General features: G+C 58.8%; 3 protein-coding genes across 16 annotated transcripts in view; 2 read left to right on the forward strand and 1 right to left on the reverse strand.

Moving 5' to 3' along the window:
- Nucleotides 1-582: 582 nt before the first annotated feature.
- Nucleotides 583-6,694, forward strand: APBB3 (amyloid beta precursor protein binding family B member 3). The gene is made up of 12 exons (XM_082063459.1): nucleotides 583-698; nucleotides 1,574-1,764; nucleotides 2,071-2,147; nucleotides 2,407-2,482; nucleotides 2,647-2,787; nucleotides 3,167-3,294; nucleotides 3,506-3,620; nucleotides 3,707-3,794; nucleotides 3,947-4,030; nucleotides 4,214-4,329; nucleotides 4,478-4,660; nucleotides 6,401-6,694. Exons 1-12 carry the CDS (start codon nucleotides 650-652, stop codon nucleotides 6,602-6,604), a joined length of 1,452 nt encoding a protein of 483 aa, XP_081919585.1. The 5' UTR covers nucleotides 583-649; the 3' UTR covers nucleotides 6,605-6,694.
- Nucleotides 6,695-6,697: 3 nt separating this feature from the next.
- On the forward strand, nucleotides 6,698-8,855 carry SRA1 (steroid receptor RNA activator 1). Its single transcript, XM_082063460.1, has 5 exons — nucleotides 6,698-6,795; nucleotides 7,289-7,414; nucleotides 7,860-8,089; nucleotides 8,258-8,366; nucleotides 8,473-8,855. The coding sequence occupies exons 1-5, from the start codon at nucleotides 6,771-6,773 to the stop codon at nucleotides 8,691-8,693; spliced, it is 711 nt and encodes a 236-aa protein (XP_081919586.1). The 5' UTR covers nucleotides 6,698-6,770; the 3' UTR covers nucleotides 8,694-8,855.
- A 781-nt stretch (nucleotides 8,856-9,636) lies between these two features.
- The window catches only part of LOC309445339 (ankyrin repeat and KH domain-containing protein 1-like), a 115,185-nt gene continuing 107,302 nt past the window's right edge, over nucleotides 9,637-17,519 (reverse strand). For 9 of the 14 annotated variants that reach the window (XM_082064012.1, XM_082064008.1, XM_082064009.1 and 6 more), the window contains 6 exons: nucleotides 16,221-16,475; nucleotides 14,735-14,910; nucleotides 13,482-13,646; nucleotides 12,984-13,030; nucleotides 10,033-10,206; nucleotides 9,716-9,853 (listed from right to left, as the gene is read on the reverse strand). In XM_082064012.1, coding sequence (XP_081920138.1) covers nucleotides 10,053-10,206; nucleotides 12,984-13,030; nucleotides 13,482-13,646; nucleotides 14,735-14,910; nucleotides 16,221-16,475 — 797 coding nt within the window. In that variant the 3' untranslated portion in view covers nucleotides 9,716-9,853; nucleotides 10,033-10,052. Of the gene's footprint in view, nucleotides 9,854-10,032; nucleotides 10,207-12,983; nucleotides 13,031-13,481; nucleotides 13,647-14,734; nucleotides 14,911-16,220; nucleotides 16,476-17,519 lie in introns of all 14 variants that reach the window. The other 5 variants (XM_082064001.1, XM_082064007.1, XM_082064004.1 and 2 more) reach the window with 3 other exon arrangements.

Raw genomic sequence — 17,519 nt, forward strand, 5'->3', positions numbered from 1 at the left:
CCAGGCTCTTCTCAGTGACAACCGGTGACAGGACAAGGGGCAATGGGTGCAAACTGGAACACAGGAGGTTTCACTTAAAGATGAGAAGAAACTTGTTCCCGGTGAGGGTGCCAGAGCCTGGCCCAGGCTGCCCAGGGGGTTGTGGAGTCTCCTTCTGTGCAGACATTCCAACCCGCCTGGACACCTTCCTGTGTAACCTCATCTGGGTGTTCCTGCTCCATGGGGGGATTGCACTGGATGAGCTTTCCAGGGCCCTTCCAACCCCTGACATTCTGTGATTCTGTGACCTAAGAGCAATTGGAAGGCAAGGGGAAGAAAGGGGAAGAAACGGGAAGAACTGATCGGCACAAAGGGCTGATCTGGACCCGCTCCTGCACTCAGAATCCTCCTTTCCCACCGCCGAATGCCGCTTCCCCACTCAAGTGCCCCATTTTCCTCACCAAAACACCCGAAGGACCTGACCGCCCCTCTGCACCCCGGTAACCCCCGGGCACCGAACACCGCGCCACCTCCCGCTCAGCGCCGGGACCGCCCCCGCCCCGCCCCGCTCCTCCCGCCGCCCCGCCCCGCCCCTCCGCCGCAGCCGCCGCTGGGGCCGGGCCTGGGGAAGCGGCGGCCGGGGGGGCCGCGCCGGGGTGGCGCAGGGACCATGCTGGGCAAGGACTACATGCTGGCCATCGTCCTCGTCAACTGCGACGGTCAGCGGGGTCGGGGCCAGGGTGCGGGGCCGGGGCGCGCCGGGGTCCGGTCCGATCCGATCCGGTGCGGGGGCGGCGGGCGCACCGGGCGCTGTCCGCGGTGCTGAGCGCGGCCTGTGCGGAGCGCGCCCGGCAGGCCCGGCCCGGCCCGCGCCGCCTCCCCGCCCCTCCCAAGGTCGCGGGGGGCACTCCTGGCCTCCCCAAACCCCACCCTCCCCGGGTCGGGGTCTGGGGGGCACAGGGGTGGAGCCACGCACAGCACCGGCCCCCGGCAGAACAGCGGGTGAGCGCCCAGGAGGGTGCGCCGATCCCTGCGGGTTTTGGGATGTGTTCCCAGGATCGGAGCACCGTGGGCTCATCGCCGAGACTTCTCCAGGGCGGGGGTGGAGGGAGGAGGAGGTTGATCTACCCTTCTGGCTGCAACCCCCCCTCTAAGCGTGCTTTCCTCCTCCCAGACCTCAGGGGTCTCTCCCCAAGCCCTTTCCCCAGCAAAGCCTCCTGGGGTGTCGGCAGAGCGCTGGGGGCCACATGCTGGCAGGGGAGCTCTGTGCTGGCAGCCCCAGGCTGGGCACCCCTGCAGGGTGCCGTCCCTGCCAGGCTCAGGCTGCTGCACCCTCTGTGCCCCTGCTGGGATCACCCCATTCCTCTGGGCACCAATGAGGCCGCTGCCTGCGCTGATCACGCGCCCCAGGTCCACCGCTACCGCAGCCCCTCTGGCGTCACGCCAGAACTTCTCTCGTGGGCCCTGTGCCCAGCCACGCACTTGGAGGCTGCTGCAGGGCCTGTCAGAGCTGGGTGAAGCTGTTCACTTCTCAGGGTACCCTGTGGCTGGTGGGCTTCCTCCCCACCTTGCCTCACAGTCTCCCTCTGCACAGACAACCTCTGGAGTGACCAGAGCCTGGAGACGGACCCCGACCTCCCCCCAGGCTGGAGGAAAATCCGCGACTCTCTGGGCACCTACTACTGGCATGTGCCAAGCGGCACGACACAGTGGCAGCACCCTGCATGCAGCGCCAGCCCCGGAGGGCGCCCGGAGGCGGATGGAGAGGAGACGCTCCAGGGAATGGTAGGGGGTGCGGGTGGGGGAGAGGGCTGGTGGTGGATCCCACTCCCTGGCAGGATCCTGCTGAAGGGCCCTCTGGGCACCGCTGGCCCAGCCTCCCCGGGGAGCAGGACTGTCGCTGTCATTCCAAAGTCTTGCTCAGCCCATTCTTGGCCAGGTTTAAGCCCCCTGAAAGGCTTCAACAGGCCCCATATTGGCTGCGTGGGATGCCTACAAGATGAAGTGCTGCTGTCCTGGAAGGGAGAGCTCCTACCTGGTGCCTCCTGACAGCCCCTCTTGCTGCCCTCCCCTCTTTCTTCTTTTCTCCAGGGCAGCCAGCCCCCCATGGCAAAGCACTCAGCAAAGGACAGGCCCATTCCCAGCCCCATGGCTTCGCTGTCCCGGAGGTAGGTCTGCCCACACGCTCTGCCAGCTTGTGGGGTCCTATTGACTCGTGACCACTGCTGGGTGTTGGGTCCCGGTGCCCTCCAACAGAGCAGCCCCATACATTGGAGCCAGAGGGACCATGCTGGGCACCCCCATGGGATTCTACCCAGCTGGTGGCATGGTGGTCTGCTGGTGCCAGGGTACCCTGGTGGTTCCTGAGTGCCTTGGGTCTGTCCTGCTGAGTGAGAGCCATCCTCTCACCACCCCGTCCCTCTGCAGGACTTCGCTGCCCTGGCACAGAGACGACTTCCAGCACAGAGATGACTTCCAGCACAGCACGGAGCCTGGCTCCAAGGTACCACACTCAGGGGCTTCACTGCAGAATCGTGGGCTGGGGCTGCCAGAGGAGGAAGAGAGGGATGGGAGCAAGCATGGGGGGACCACGCGGGCATGGCGAAGGGCACGGGACAGCAGTGGCTGTGTTGGCTGGGCACTGAAGCCTCACATCTCTCTGCTCAGTGCTTTGCTGTGCGCTCGCTGGGCTGGGTGGAGATTCCTGAGGAGGACCTGGCACCTGGCAAGAGCAGCATAGCTGTCAACAACTGCATCCAGCAGCTCTCCAACAGCAAGGGCCAAGGCTCTGCGGAGAACCGAGGCGAGGTGAGCGCCTGGGACTGTGCTGTGAGGCAGGGTCCCCCCGGGGCCACCGCTGCTGGGGTGACTGTCCCCACCAACAGGCACTGTGCCTGGGGGGGACAGGGACCAGCGCCAGTGGTAGAGTGAACTCTCCACATAGGGCATCCCTGCGGTGCTCCCAAATGTAGGGTCTGACAGGGGACGGTGCCAGGGCTGCTTGAGTGGGCTGTCCCCACACATGGCAATGGTAGCTGGGGACGACTGTGGGGAGGATGGCACAGTGCCCGTGCTTGGTGCTGTGGGAAGAATAGGCTGGGGAAGGAAGGGTGTCCCTAGGTGTGGACTGGGTACTGGGGATGCGGGGGCCACCTGCCAGGCTGAGGGAGCCACTGACCCTCTGCAGGGCCAGGACCTGCTGATGATCCTGAAGAAGGACACCATGAGCCTGGTGGACCCTCTGGACCGCAGCCTCATCCACCACCAGCCCATCCTCAACATCCGTGTCTGGGGTGTTGGCTGCAACAATGGCAGGTGCCAGGGGCTGCGGCAGAGCTGGGGGCTGGGAGGTGGCTCTGCCCGCTCTGGGGCGAAGCATCCCAGCAGTGACCTGTCTCCTCTCCTCCCTCCTTGACTGCTGCCGTGGCTGCAGGGACAGGTAAGGGGACATGGGGCTGGGGGGAAGCACAGGGAGCGAGGGGGCTGCCTTCGCCAGGGTCTCACCAGCTTATTCATGGCCTTGCAGAGACTTTGCCTTTGTGGCCAGTGACAAGGACACCTGTGTCCTCAAGTGTCATGTCTTCCACTGCAATGTGCCTGCCAAGGGCATCGCTAAGGCCCTGCATGAGATGTGCTCCAAGGTGGGATGCAGGGTCCCCAGCAGGTGTGGGCACGGCCCAGAGGTCTTGAGGGTGAGTGGAGGCACTGGGCCCCCCATTTCTTGCAGATCGTGGCTGAGCGAGCCATAGTGAACAGCAGGCTGCCCTGCAGTGCCACACTGGAGCCCATCTCCGACAGGGACCTGCCGCTGCAAGGTACTGTTCCCACAGTTTTGGCTGCTCCCCCTGCCCAGAGCCGGCCCTCTGGCTCAGCAGCCAGAGCCCCTTGGCCTGCCCAGCATGTCCCAGGGGCCCTTGGGGATGGGGGAACAACACGAGGGCCCCCCCCACCTCTCCTGTCCCGGCAGTGGATATCCTGGAAGCAGTGAGGCGGTCGATGCAGACCTATGAGGCGCTGTACATCGGCAGCCTGCCTGTGCCCAGGGCCATGGGTAAGCGCCGCCAGCTCCGCTGCGGCTGGGGGACACCCCAGAACCCCTGCACCGTGGGGTGGCTGAACAGCTGTGACCCAGCATCGGGCAGTCCCTGCCTGTGGGGCCGGCTGGTGGTACCCTGCCCGCCCCACACCTGCAGCTGGGGCAAGGGCCAACGGGGTGGGGTCTCCTGCTCCCCAGGGATGGATGTGCTGAACGAGGCCATTGAGAAGCTGATAAGGGGCCCCAGGCGGGAGTGCTGGACGCCATCCCTCATCCACGTATCTGACACGGCCATGAGGGTGCACCCTGCGCAGGTGGGGAGGGGGCCGGGGGCTCTGCTGCCACCGTGGGGGGACAGGCAACCCCCAGGGGTGCCCGGCCTCCTGGCAGAGGGGTCCTGCTGGGGGTGGCGGGGCTGCCTGGGGCGTGGCTGGGGTGGATGGGTCCACGGGGTCCCCGCAGGAGGACGAGGAGGCAGTGCACATCTGGGAGTGCCAGGTGCGGTACGTGACCTTCCTGGGGGTGGGCCGGGACGCCCACACCTTTGCGCTCATTGTGGACACGGGGCGACGCTTCCAGTGCGCGGCCTTCTGGTGTGAGCCCGACGCCGGCACCATCTCGGAGGCGGTGCAGGCAGCCTGCATGGTGAGCAGAAGTGGGCGCCCCCTCAACACCCCCTGCTTCCCAGCCCTCTGGGGGTGCCCAGAGGGGAAGGCAAGGCATGGGATGGGGGAGGGTAAAGCTGGGGACAGCTTTTGGGACACCCCACCCTGGGGAGGGCAGCAGGGATGGGAGGGAGTTAACCCCACAGCCGTGCCTTGGGGGTTGTGTCCAGCCCCACAGCAATGCCACATTGCACTGCGCCCCATGGCGATGCCACATTGCGCTGTGCCCCATGGCAATGCCACATTGCGCTGCTCACCATGGCAATGCCACACTGCGCTGCGCCCCATGGCAATGCCACATTGCGCTGTGCCCCATGGCAATGCCACACTGCGCTGCGCCCCATGGCAATGCCACATTGCGCTGCTCACCATGGCAATGCCACATTGCGCTGCGCCCCATGGCGATGCCACATTGCGCTGCGCCCCATGGCAGTGCCACATTGCGCTGTGCCCCATGGCAATGCCACATTGCGCTGTGCCCCATGGCAATGCCACATTGCGCTGCTCACCATGGCAATGCCACATTGCGCTGCGCCCCATGGCGATGCCACATTGCGCTGCGCCCCATGGTGATGCCACATTGCGCTGTGCCCCATGGCGATGCCACATTGCGCTGCTCCCCATGGCAATGCCACATTGCGCTGCTCACCATGGCAGTGCCACATTGCGCTGCTCACCATGGCAGTGCCACATTGCGCTGCGCCCCATGGCAATGCCACATTGCGCTGCTCACCATGGCAGTGCCACATTGCGCTGCGCCCCATGGCGATGCCACATTGCGCTGCGCCCCATGGCAGTGCCACATTGCGCTGCGCCCCATGGCAGTGCCACATTGCGCTGTGCCCCATGGCAATGCCACATTGCGCTGCTCACCATGGCAGTGCCACATTGCGCTGCGCCCCATGGCAGTGCCACATTGTGCTGCTCCCCATGGCAATGCCACATTGCGCTGCGCCCCATGGCAATGCCACATTGCGCTGCGCCCCATGGCAATGCCACATTGCGCTGTGCCCCATGGCAGTGCCACATTGCGCTGTGCCCCATGGCAATGCCACATTGCGCTGCTCACCATGGCAATGCCACATTGCGCTGCGCCCCATGGCAATGCCACATTGCGCTGCGCCCCATGGCAATGCCACATTGCGCTGCTCACCATGGCAATGCCACATTGCGCTGCTCCCCATGGCAATGCCACATTGCGCTGTGCCCCACGGCAATGCCACATTGCGCTGCTCCCCATGGCAATGCCACATTGCGCTGTGCCCCATGGCAGTGCCACATTGCGCTGTGCCCCATGGCAGTGCCACATTGCGCTGCTCACCATGGCAATGCCACATTGCGCTGTGCCCCATGGCAATGCCACATTGCGCTGCTCCCCATGGCGATGCCACATTGCGCTGCTCACCATGGCAATGCCACATTGCGCTGTGCCCCATGGCAGTGCCACATTGCGCTGCTCCCCATGGCAATGCCACATTGCGCTGCTCACCATGGCAATGCCACATTGCGCTGTGCCCCATGGCAATGCCACATTGCGCTGCTCCCCATGGCAATGCCACATTGCGCTGCTCCCCATGGCAATGCCACATTGCGCTGCTCACCATGGCAGTGCCACATTGCGCTGCTCACCATGGCGATGCCGCTGTGCGTGTGACCTCCCCGGGGACGCCACGCTGTTCCCCCGCCCCACGGCCACGCTGCGTGTCCCGTGTCCCTGCAGGTGCAGTACCAGAAGTGCCTGGTGGCCGCGGCACCGGGGGCCCGGGTGAAGGCCGGCCCGGCGGCCTCGGGGGTCGCTGCGGGCGGGGCGGCCAAGGCGAGCGGGGGCAGCGGAGGGGCGGCGGGGCCCAGTGCCCGCAAGCGGGGCTTCTTCTCCTTCCTGGAGGCGTTCCGCCTCCGGCGAGCCCTGCTCCACTCCCCGTAGCGGGCCGGGGCGGGGGCCGGGGCCGCGGCCGGACGCTCCCTCCCCGGCCCCGGTCCCGACCCCCGGCTCCCCGGCGGGGCGGGGACACGGGAAACCCCGCCCCCTCAGGGCCGCCTTGCCCCGCCCCGTCGGGCGGAAGGGGCGGGGCCAGGCGTGACGTGGCGGGATGGCGGAGTCCTACGTGAAGCCGGGTGAGGGGGCGCGGGTGGATTTCCGGTGCGGCGGGCAGGGGCGGCCGGGGCACCGGGGGAGCGGGCGGCGCGGGGCTCGGCGGGGCCGGGGCGGGTGTGGGATCCCGGGAGGACGGGGCCGGGGGTGTGGGGCGCGGTGCGTGTCTGCGGAAGGGGTTGCCAGGTCCCCGTGTGCGGAGCCCCGAGGCAGCCGTGTCCCGGGGGGGTTGTCCCGAGGGACTGTGGCGGGTGTGGGAGCCCGCGGGGCCGTGTCTGGCAGGGGCAGCGCTGTCCCAGTGCGGGGGCAGCGCCGGAGGTGCCGTGTCCCGGTGGGGGGAGCCTTGGCGCGGCAGGGGGGGATCCGTGCCCTGGTGAGAGGCACGGCTGGTGTGGGAGCCCGGGGGAGATGAGGTCTGGGGAGCGGGAGCCCTGTCCTGGCACAGGAGCCCGGGATCCTGAGTCTGGGAGGGTCCCCATGGTCCCCCACAAGGTCTCACTGTGCTCTTTGCTACAGGGAACCAGGAGCGTGGCTGGAACGACCCCCCCCAGTTCTCCTACGGGCTGCAGGCTCAGGCCGGCGGTCCCAGGCGGAACCTGCTCACCCGCCGGGCCCCTCTTCCCCCCGAGGAGGCTCCCCCAGGTCAGCGCTGGCAAAGCCCCCAGCCCACCCGCCGCACCCCTGCCCCGCTGGGCGCTGCTCCGGGGAGCCGAGCCCCGGCACAGTCCGAGGCTGTGAGCTCTGCAGTGGCCTCTCCTCCTCTTCAGGTCCCTCCTCCCACCTGGGTTCGGTGGGAATTGCAGCCCAGCCGGGGTGTTTGGTCTGGCCCCCCCTGCTCCATCGCAGTGGTGGCGGGGGAGCAGAGCAGGTGGCACCTGCTCTTGCTGCCGGCCCTGGGGTGCCGAAGCCATGCGGTGCCAGCCCTGTGCAGGCAGAGTGGCAGCACGGGCTGGGGGCCCTGCAGTTTGAGCCCTTTCCTTCTGCGGGGCTGCTTTGATGGGGGTGACAAGTGTGTGGTTCCCCACACCTGGCTGGTGTTGCTGTGTCTGGGCTGACGGGGCTCTGTGCTGATGCCTCTTCCCTGCAGGTGCTCGTCCAGACCTGACCAGCGCCCCGGCTGCCCCCACCGCACCACCCCCCCGAGCACTGGGACCACCCCCCCTGGGGCCCATCAGCCCAGCCCTGCGCGCAGATGGCGGGAGGCCGAGCCCTGTGTCGTGCCCGGAGGAGAGTGGCCCGCAGGAGAGTGCTCTGCCTGCCACCACGGTCCTGGCCCCGCTGCGGGAGGCCCTGGCCGCCTGCCGCCCCACCGTGCAGGTGAGGCCGCGGTCCCTTCCTCCACCTCTGCCTGGCGCTGCAGGGGCACCGGAGGGACAGCTGCCTGTTCCCAGGATGCGTGTGGGATGAGGGGAGCCACAGCTTCCCTGGGGGCTCCCCAGAGCTGGCAGAGGGCAGATACCCCTTCCAGCTCATCTCTGCTTCCAGAAGCAAGTGTGCGATGACATCGGGCGGCGGCTGACAGTGCTGGAGGATGCCTGGGCTCAGGGGAAGCTGTCAGCCCCAGTGAGAAAGAGGATGAGCCTCCTGGTGCAAGGTGAGGGGTGACGGGGCTGGATCCAGGCCTGCCCCAGGCCACTGGGCAGGGGGCACCTGCAGGAACACTGATCCCCCCACACTGACAGGTTTCCTCTTCCCGGCAGAGCTCCAGCAACAGCACTGGGACGCAGCTGATGAGATCCACCGGTCACTCATGGTGGACCATGTCAACGAAGTGAGCCAGTGGCTGGTGGGTGTCAAACGCCTGATCGCCGAGACGAGGAGCCTGCCCGCTCTGGAGCCGGCTGTGGTGACGGACGGCAGTGCCGAGGCTGCGCCTGGCCAGGAGGAGCCCCAAGGCCAGGAACAGGGCTGTGGACTGTGAGCAGGGCAGCCCTGCCACCGGCAGGAAAAGGGCCCCCTGCCTGAGGGGATCTGGGCACCTCTGCCTCCCAGTCCTCACCCAGGAAAAGATGATTTTAATAATTGTGACATTTTAGTGGCAATTCACTATGTTTAATAAACAGCACGATTCTGCTTCTGGCCACAGCCTGCCCTGGGGTTCTGGTGCTGGATGGGTCCCGGTTCTCTCCCACGAGCAGCAGGAGCCAGGACTGCCGGGCAAGGCCACAGCGGCTTCAGGCTTGGCCAAGGGGCTCCCCCCCGGCAGGGTGTTCCCAGCTCACAAGACATGAAGGGCAGGAATCACTCCAGCGTGACCCAGGTCCAGGGGGCAGCAATGTGTTTCCCGGCTGCCCTGGGTGACAGAGCCTGGCCTCCCTGGGCTGGCCTTTGGCAGCAGGCACATGGCCCAGCTTTCCTGCTGGAGGTGGCCCCAGGCCCTGGCTGGCTGGGGAGGGTGACCTGCTGCCAGCCCAGAGCAGCCTGGCACGGCCAGGGTTTGTGCAGCAGCTACAGCCCCTGCTCCCATCTGGGCTCCTGCCCGTCCTGGCACAGCTCACACCCAAGCTGGGGACCCAAGAAACCTGGGTGGCCTCAGGGAGAAACATCCGTGTGCCAGTGATGCCCACCAGCTCAGGCACACCCAGGTGTTGTGTTGACCCTGACAGCAAGCAGACTGTGCTGTGCTGCTCCCGCTCTCACTTGCAGGGAGGTGTCACCAGCTGCCCCACCACAGCTGGGGCAGGCTGGGGGCATGTGGCAACCCAAGCCTGGCAGCAGAGGCCCTGTGTTCACCACCCCTAGTGTGCAGGGTCTCAGTGCAGGAGGAAGATCCTCTGCACCCTCAAAGGGCTCCCAGTGCTGCTCCCCTCCCCAGGGGACCCACTTAAGCCCCAACATAGAGACGCACAACATCAGCACAGGGGTTTCATGGTGTTTATTGATCAAGCACGAGCTCCTAGGCAATTGCACCAGCCAGTTGTGCTAGAGCCTGAGGTGTCACATGTCCATCCCCAGCATCAGAGAGGGCTGCAGCCAGCTGGTCACGGTGCCAGCACCTCCACGAGGCCCAGGAACAGGCCCAGCCATGGCCTGGAGACTGGGAGCTGGAAACCCAGATGTCCATCTCAAACTAGTCTTGATCTGCAAGGATACAGAGGGATACAGGGCCAGGGTTAGGATGGGACTGCCTTGGGAGAAACATGCAGGCAAATAGGGGAGAAGCTGGAACCAGGGCTGAGCTGGGATTTCCCCTTGCCCTCACTGCCAGGTGGGAGCCCCAGGCAGCAGGTGGGCAGGGGCTGTGTGGCTGGGCTGCTCACCTGGCATGGCTTCTTCGCTCTCATTCCGCTCCTTGAGCTCCTCCAGCTTGACGAGGCTGGACTGGGCCGGGGATATGACACCGGGGATCTGGGGCAGGCAGCAGGGAAGGGTCCTGGCCACGGGTGAATTCTTGCACTCCAGCAGGAACTTGCGGTCGTAGATGATGCGGGTACCTGCCAAAAGCAGGGGGTGTCAGGCACTGCCAGCCCCTGGCCACTCCTGTCTCTGAGCACCACGGCCTGAGCCTGGAGCAGGGGGTGCGACCCAGCGCTTGGCCACAGCTTGCGGACACAGCTGCCTCTGGAGCCACTTCCCACACGGCAGACTCTGACACTTGTCCTGCCCAGCAGCTCTTCCCCACGGTGTTCCTCCCCTTAGGCTCCTGGAGCTCTGCCAGGGCACAGCACAAGGGTCCAGCCCCGACGTGAGTGCCCTGTGGCAGCTGACACTGCAGCCACCCTGTGCTGCCCGAGAGGCAGGGCCAGCCCTGCGGCACTCGGGCAGGCAGCAGGCAGCCCCCAGCACACCCTGCCCACGGCGGCTCCCTGCAGCTCTCAGAGCAGCAGAGGCTGGGTGTCCTCCCCAGCACCACAGGCAGCTGTACCTGAGCACCCGTCCCCATGGGCTCAGCTGGCGAGCCACCAGCTGTGCCCCACGCCAGGACAAGGCGGCGGGTTCAACAGGACAGGTCCTGCAGTGTGCCAGCCTGCTGGGTGCACAGCCCCAGGCAGTGCCCCCTGGCCTGCTGTCCTTGCAGCCCAGCACAGACGTCCCTTCAAGGCACCACAAACACCTTATGCAACCCATGCCTGCCCCAGGCCTGGCTCCCCAGCCCCAGATAAGCTTATCAGAGGCACACAATGGAGCCAGCACCCTGCGGCTGAAGCAAAACATGCCCAGCTGAAGGACAGGGCACATGATGCCCTGGCAAGAGACAGCAAAGAAAAGGATCTGCTTGACAGCTGAACCATGAGCTTTGGGGGGGGCAGGGTTGGAAAGGGGACATGAGGGCAGACCTTGGGTACTCCTGGAGGGAGCTGTGCCCCCCAGTACCTTCCTGCAGGGCTGGTGACCTCGGGTGGGAGCAAATGTCTTGCACGAGCCCCCCGCGCCTCCCCCAGCCAGCTGTGCCTGGGCATGACCTATCCCCGAGGGCCCAGCGCCGTGTCCACCAGCCCAGCATCACTGCTGCAGAGCAGGCACCACCTCTGCCTGCTGTCACCCGGACCACGGGGCACTATTGTCCTACAAAGATTTGGGGTTGCCTTTTCCAATCCAGCCCTGGGCTGCCAGGGAAGCCGCCGCCCCACGGACCTGCCTGGATCTGATGCCCAGAGCAGTCGCCTGTGGCCAAGGACGGAGCTGCAGGGTGGAGAGCCCAGGAAGAGAGTGGCTCAGGAAGGAGCTGCCTAAATTAGGCAGGGATGGGGCAGCTGAGGCCACTGTTCTGTTTAATGGACAACCCCATCCCCGTGCTGGGTGTTACCCCCCAGGCTCGGTGGAGCAGATGGTGCCCACGGGGTGTTTCTCCCTTGGTGTTTGCACTACTGGGTGCAGCAGCAGTTCAATGGTTTTTTTACATTTCTTCCTTGAATACTAGAAATATCTGAATATATCATCCAGTAGCATTGCTGAGGTTTCTTTGCCTTCAGTACTCAGATATTGCTTGTGCACTTTGGGTTTTCAGTGCCTCTTTTCCTGGGGAAACTGTTGCTGCATGTCAGGATTTGTCTGGAGCAGGTGCAGGAAGGTGGAGAAGTCTCTGTCTCCTCCAAGAGCACCGGAGCGGCCCATGAGATTGGACACTACGTGCACTGTAGTTACCTACTTGAGGAACGGACCAAATATTGAGTGTCGTTACTGCACTGCCAGCAAGCAAAAGCAGAAACAGGCACAGTCCAAATGCAGAAAGAGGAGAACTTCTGCATCTGGCTAGAGAATGACCATTCTTCTTAAGCAGTATGCAAAAATCCCTTCCTTCCTCGCGGAAAGGACTTGAGGAGCTCTTACCAGATTTAAAGGGTTACAAGAAGCTTCGAACTGAATTTTTCTCTCGTGGGAAGTGGTCTCTCTTTTCCTAGGAGCTGCTTCTAGGCAGCTGGTCCCAGTGTGTCAGGTGAAGAAACCCTGCATTTACCTACGAGCTACCTTTTTACTTTCGGTACATTAGGATGCCATCAGTTGCCACACTGTCAACTCAGCCCTCATCTCCAGCCCCTGAACAAAACCTGATCTCTCAGGCAATTCACCTGGAAAAAGAGCGCTAGAAGCAGCAGAACTAATCCAAAAAGAAAGAAGAGTAATACGTAAATGTTTCCACACGCACACACACACACAAGGCTAACGACCAGCAGGGGAAGGACTCAGCGGACCTCCCCCAAACCCTCGCTGCATCCACGTGCTGGTTACGTGACCTGAGAGGATCCATCACTGGGCACAGCAGCAGCTATTGATGACAACATACATTCTCTTCCAAAATTCTCAGGCACAACCTACAAACACTGTTCGCCTTTTATTGAATATTCAGGTAAATAGTTCACATTAATACAGGCTACATAAAGTAGAGCCACTATATGACGTGAAATTTACTCAGCTTTTCCTTGTAAGTATGTAAACAATTATACATGTATTTACCACCCCCTTTTAAAAGGCTGAAATCATATAATCAGTTAGTTCTCTGCTGCATACACAGAGCATTCAGTAGTGTTTAGCCAAAAGCACTAGTTTCGTCTTAAGTTCAAAACGGCTAAACTAACTGGAGAACTGAATCAGTTTGTGTAGGTAAATCAATTTGTTCTTATACAATGGGTAATCGAGTTTCCATTGGTACAGCCTACAAAAAATTGCTTAATTAGGCACATTTAAAAAAATCCCCAGTGTTCTTCAAGATCATAAAGATTCCCAAAATAAGGCTAAAAAAGGAGAGACCCCCTTAAATCAGTTGACGTACTTGAGATGCATGTTTCCAATGTGAGGTGCCCAGGTGCCAGGCCAAATCTACAGCAAGAAATAAAAAGACAAGTCTATTATGAAAACAAATCAAGGTTCCTTTAACAGAGTGTTTACAGAGCCACCAGAGGGCAAGCTTAAGGCTTCCCCCTAAAATACAAGCAGACCGTTCAAAGGCCTCTTCAGCTCTGGCAGAGGTTTGACTGACAACTTGCAAGATTCTGAGTATAGACACAAACCCTCTCCCTTATAACAAAGTCTATTACCTGGCTGAGCAGTCTTGAAATGCTGCTTATTTTACCTGAAAGGTTTGGTACAGATAGCACTATATAAACACACACTAACTGTAGGGGAAAAGTCATGCAAACAATCTCAATCCTGGTATCAAAGCACTGAAAAAAATAAACGGCACCTATCCAAAAACGAAGAGAACCAAACCGAAGCACAACACCATAAAAAGCCTCAGGTAAGCAAAGGTGGAAAAAAGCAGCCACACTACCTGCTGAGCATCAGTACATTCTGTTGAGTTCTGGACAACTTTGATCATGGGATTCCAGGCGGGATCTGGAGTATGGAGCCCGTTAAAAAGGGGCCCTCCCGGGCCGTCCGCCAGCTGGGGGTGCGAGGGTATTAGAGTGCCGCCGTACATGGAAATGGGCAGGCCCTGCAGGAACAAGAGAACGCACTGTCAGTGAAGCAGGCCGTGGTCAGGAAGGACCACTGTAGTACTGCGTTTGCCAAGATGACAGAGGCAGTTCACATCCATATGTAATGTTTGCGTACTGGCAAATATCTTAGTGCTGCGAGGAAACGGGTGTTGCCACACACCTAGGCGGAGTACGGAATACAGTGACTCTTCAGTGCTTGAGTTTCAGGTCAGTTTACCCGTTTTTCTGGAATTATACCTCACCAGTAAGCAGTGGCACAGCGCTTTCCGCCAGACACGGCAGCTGTACGGTGATCTCAGCACTCCCTCCCAGGCTCTACCCTTGGTGCACGCAGGACTGCAGCCAGGGGCTGCATTTCAGCAAAGCCCGGATGCAGCTGGAGCCTACAAGTCTCCAAGTTGAAGATTTTCTATGAATTACTAATGGTCATCTAAAATGTTCTCCCGGTTCAGAGAGAGAAAGTTCGAGAGCAGCTTTCAGCAACTATGAGATTCCTCTCCCATGTCTGAATGACTGCTGCTCTGCAATTTTGAAGATCCCAAGAGCACATGCTGTAGCTCCTTCTGAAAGATGCTGTGAACAGGTCTGCTGTTGAGCACGCCAGCAGCGGCTGAGCTGACTATGGCTCGGCTGCATCCGTCTGCCTCAAGCTTTCCAGCATTAACATACAAGGCACAGGCTCATGAGCGGTGCTCTCATCCTGCCGCTTCCTTAAGAAAGGCATGAAGCCTTCATGGGCATGATTTGTACTCAAAGCCTTAAGCAAACCTCTAAGCAGCCTCAAGAGCTGTGCAAGCCTTATGAAATGTTTCCAAGCGACTAAGCCTCTGAGAAAGGAAACACTGGCGAGCAAGGGAGATATCCAGCTACTTGACAAGAGAGCAACTGCAATCTACAAATTCTGGGTTTGCTTACACATGCCACCAGGCTTGGGCACCTTTTCTAGTCAGTACTGGGATGAGAGGAGGCTCAGGACTATGTGTGGCAAGCAATGGTAGAAGAGGCATACTAAACAGAACAGGAAATAAAACAAAGGAAGTCCTTGTGTAATTTTATAGACTAAATCCAATGCTCTGAAACTTACTTTAGAAAAATCCACAAAACTATTTGGCATAGGTTGGTGGAAAATATTCGAGGGAGCCACTATTCCGGAATCATCCCTCTCCATTGGCTGATGCTGAGAAAATGTGCCTGGGTCTGACAGCTGCTGATGCATCGGATGATTTCCCATGACAGGCTGAGACCAACCCGACAAGCCTTCTGGAAAGGAGGAGATTGAAAATGGCTGATTACAATTCATGCAATATACTTTGGAGTAGAATTCAGCAGCTGTACACACCTACAAACATCCAAAGGCTCCCTGAAAACACACAGCCACAGAGCTATCTTAGGGCAGTTTTTAGGCTAATAACCCATTACAGACAATGCAAACCCCGAAGTATGATGTGTAGCATCAAGGCCTGTCACAGGGAAGCTGCAGCAGGTAACACTACCTAAGGCTGGCTACATGCACACACACTTTCATTCCCTCCAGCTCTCACATGCTCTCATGTACCATAGGAATATGGAAAAAAGTTTCACTTAGGACAGAGGCAAAAAAAAGGAAATAGAGGGACTGGTGAGGCCATGGAAGCCTGGCCAGGCACGTACTGTCTGCATGTACGTGCTGACTGCATGTTCATCTGCATCTTGATCCTCCAGACAAGCACGGAGATAATGGGGACTACTAGTAACCGCATGTTTCAGGTGCCCACAGCAGCACACCTAAGATCCTATAAACCTCCAAGCAGCGTCTCTGAGCACATCCAGGCTGTTACTGAAAACACACAGCAACACTGAGACACTAAGTGAATTGAAGCATGGAGGGATTCATTGAAAAATGTAACAAATACAGGACTATTAAATATTTGTCTTTAAAGTTAACAATGGAAACACCTTACACCTCGAATGCTGCAGCTCCTCCTTTCCACAAGAACCTCAAGCTATCAGGAAACTGAATGTAAAACTTCAGCTGTTTCAGAGTTATTCTTCTGAAACTGGGGCTGCCTGAAGCAGAAGTCACCCCATGCTATTCAAGAAGAGATCAATGCAAAAAAATCAGCATCCACAACTGTTTGGTTCTGGATACATTAGCTGCACCACAACTGACATTAGAAAGTGTTAACAGAAAGCAAGATAGAAACATAGACAGAGGCAGCTGTGCTTTTAGGCCAAGGGTCAGACTTGGAAATGAACCCCCTTAACAGATAAAAGTTGTTTATTTTAAAAATTCTGTATCATTAAACAGACTTAACATGACATTTCTGAACTGTTGGCAGGGTTTACAAGTGTATGATGACAGACAGTCTAGGTCGGGTGAGAATCACCTACGTTAGGAGCTGAAACCACAGCACTTTCACTGATACACACTCTCCCACTGACACCAGTTTTCCCGTTAGGACATACTACATGAAAGCTGATTACTCTCTGTGGAACTTCATTCCTCCTCCTCAACTTTCTTTTCAAATGCAGTACTTCCAAAAGGCCCTGCAAGTTTATTTGGGCTACCCCAGGCTGTACAACAGACTTACCAGACACGCTGTTAACTCCAAAGGACCAAATACCGCTATGACCAACAGGAGCCGTGAAGTTGGTTCCTAAGGGCGTAGGAGTGACAGATCCTCCCTGCCGAATTCTAGCGAGCCTTTCTGTCCCGATGGGAGGGGGGACCTTGCGATCTTGATTGGCGCTACCCGTTTTTGGCTGGCCCAAGTTAGAAGGTGCAGAAGCAGCTGAAAGGGGCGAAGATGATCCTGAGGAGACTGATGGAATAGGAGATTCACCTGCTGGAAAGAACATTTCTCTTGCTTAATTGCACACAAAGCACGCAAGCTAGCAAGCATCAATGCTACCCGCTCTATGCCCCCAAGATTATGTCAAAGCAAATGATAAAAGGGTTTTAGAGGCCTTTTGTGGCAAGTATTTTTCAAGTCTTTCACAGAAATTCTGCTTAGAGTTTATTTTAACTCTAAAAATCAACAGTATAACACAAATGCTTTCAGCCATCAGAATCCAGTGATATTCTCATGACATAGCAGCACATCTAAATTAATTACAAGAAAGAATAAGAAACATGGAAGAGTTTCAGGAAGAGGTGAAAGCATCAGCCATCATACCATAAATATCGAAACAGCCTGGTTTTGGTATCTACCACTTCCAGCAGAAGAGAAATTAGACAGCTTCCCAAAGCCACATGTGTAACATAGGAGTGTAAGTCCCACCAACTTCAGAAGCGTCACTGACTCTTCTTGGGAAATCCAACTTCCTTTGAGCACTCATTTAAACGTTTTGGATCTTAAGCTCAGAGTGGCAATGAAGTTGCATGCAGTGACATGAAAAGCCTCTTCAGATTCTGAATCAAAGACCCACATTTTCTGTAAAGCTACTTCCATGTTCTTCCCATTAGGAGGAAAACCCACTGTTACTTCAGATGATGCTTAAAGATTTTGGAACATTTTAAGTAACATGAAATAATCCCAGAATCCCAATTAAAAAGAAAGAAAAGAAAAAAAAAGGCAAGCATAACTTCAAACCATGGCAATTGCGATATTTTCACCTAATATTATACTCATGCTATTTAGAGGGGATCTTTAGTTTGGTATAATCACCTCAACTCCCCCACAGCTTCATGCCCGCTCAGAGCCTACGATGACTGATTTTTTTGCCCAAATACGCCTATAGTAATCCTACCAGAACTAGTGGCATTTTACATGGGAAAAAAACACATGCCATCCTCACACCTGCTAAAAGCAATTGGAAAGCATTTTGTGTATCACTGGCTAATTTCCCCTTCAATTACAAATCTACTAAAGACAATAGCTATGAATTTA

The sequence above is a fragment of the Streptopelia decaocto genome, assembly GCF_964273445.1.
Source record: "Streptopelia decaocto genome assembly, chromosome: 12".
In the NCBI taxonomy this organism is placed as follows: domain Eukaryota; kingdom Metazoa; phylum Chordata; class Aves; order Columbiformes; family Columbidae; genus Streptopelia; species Streptopelia decaocto.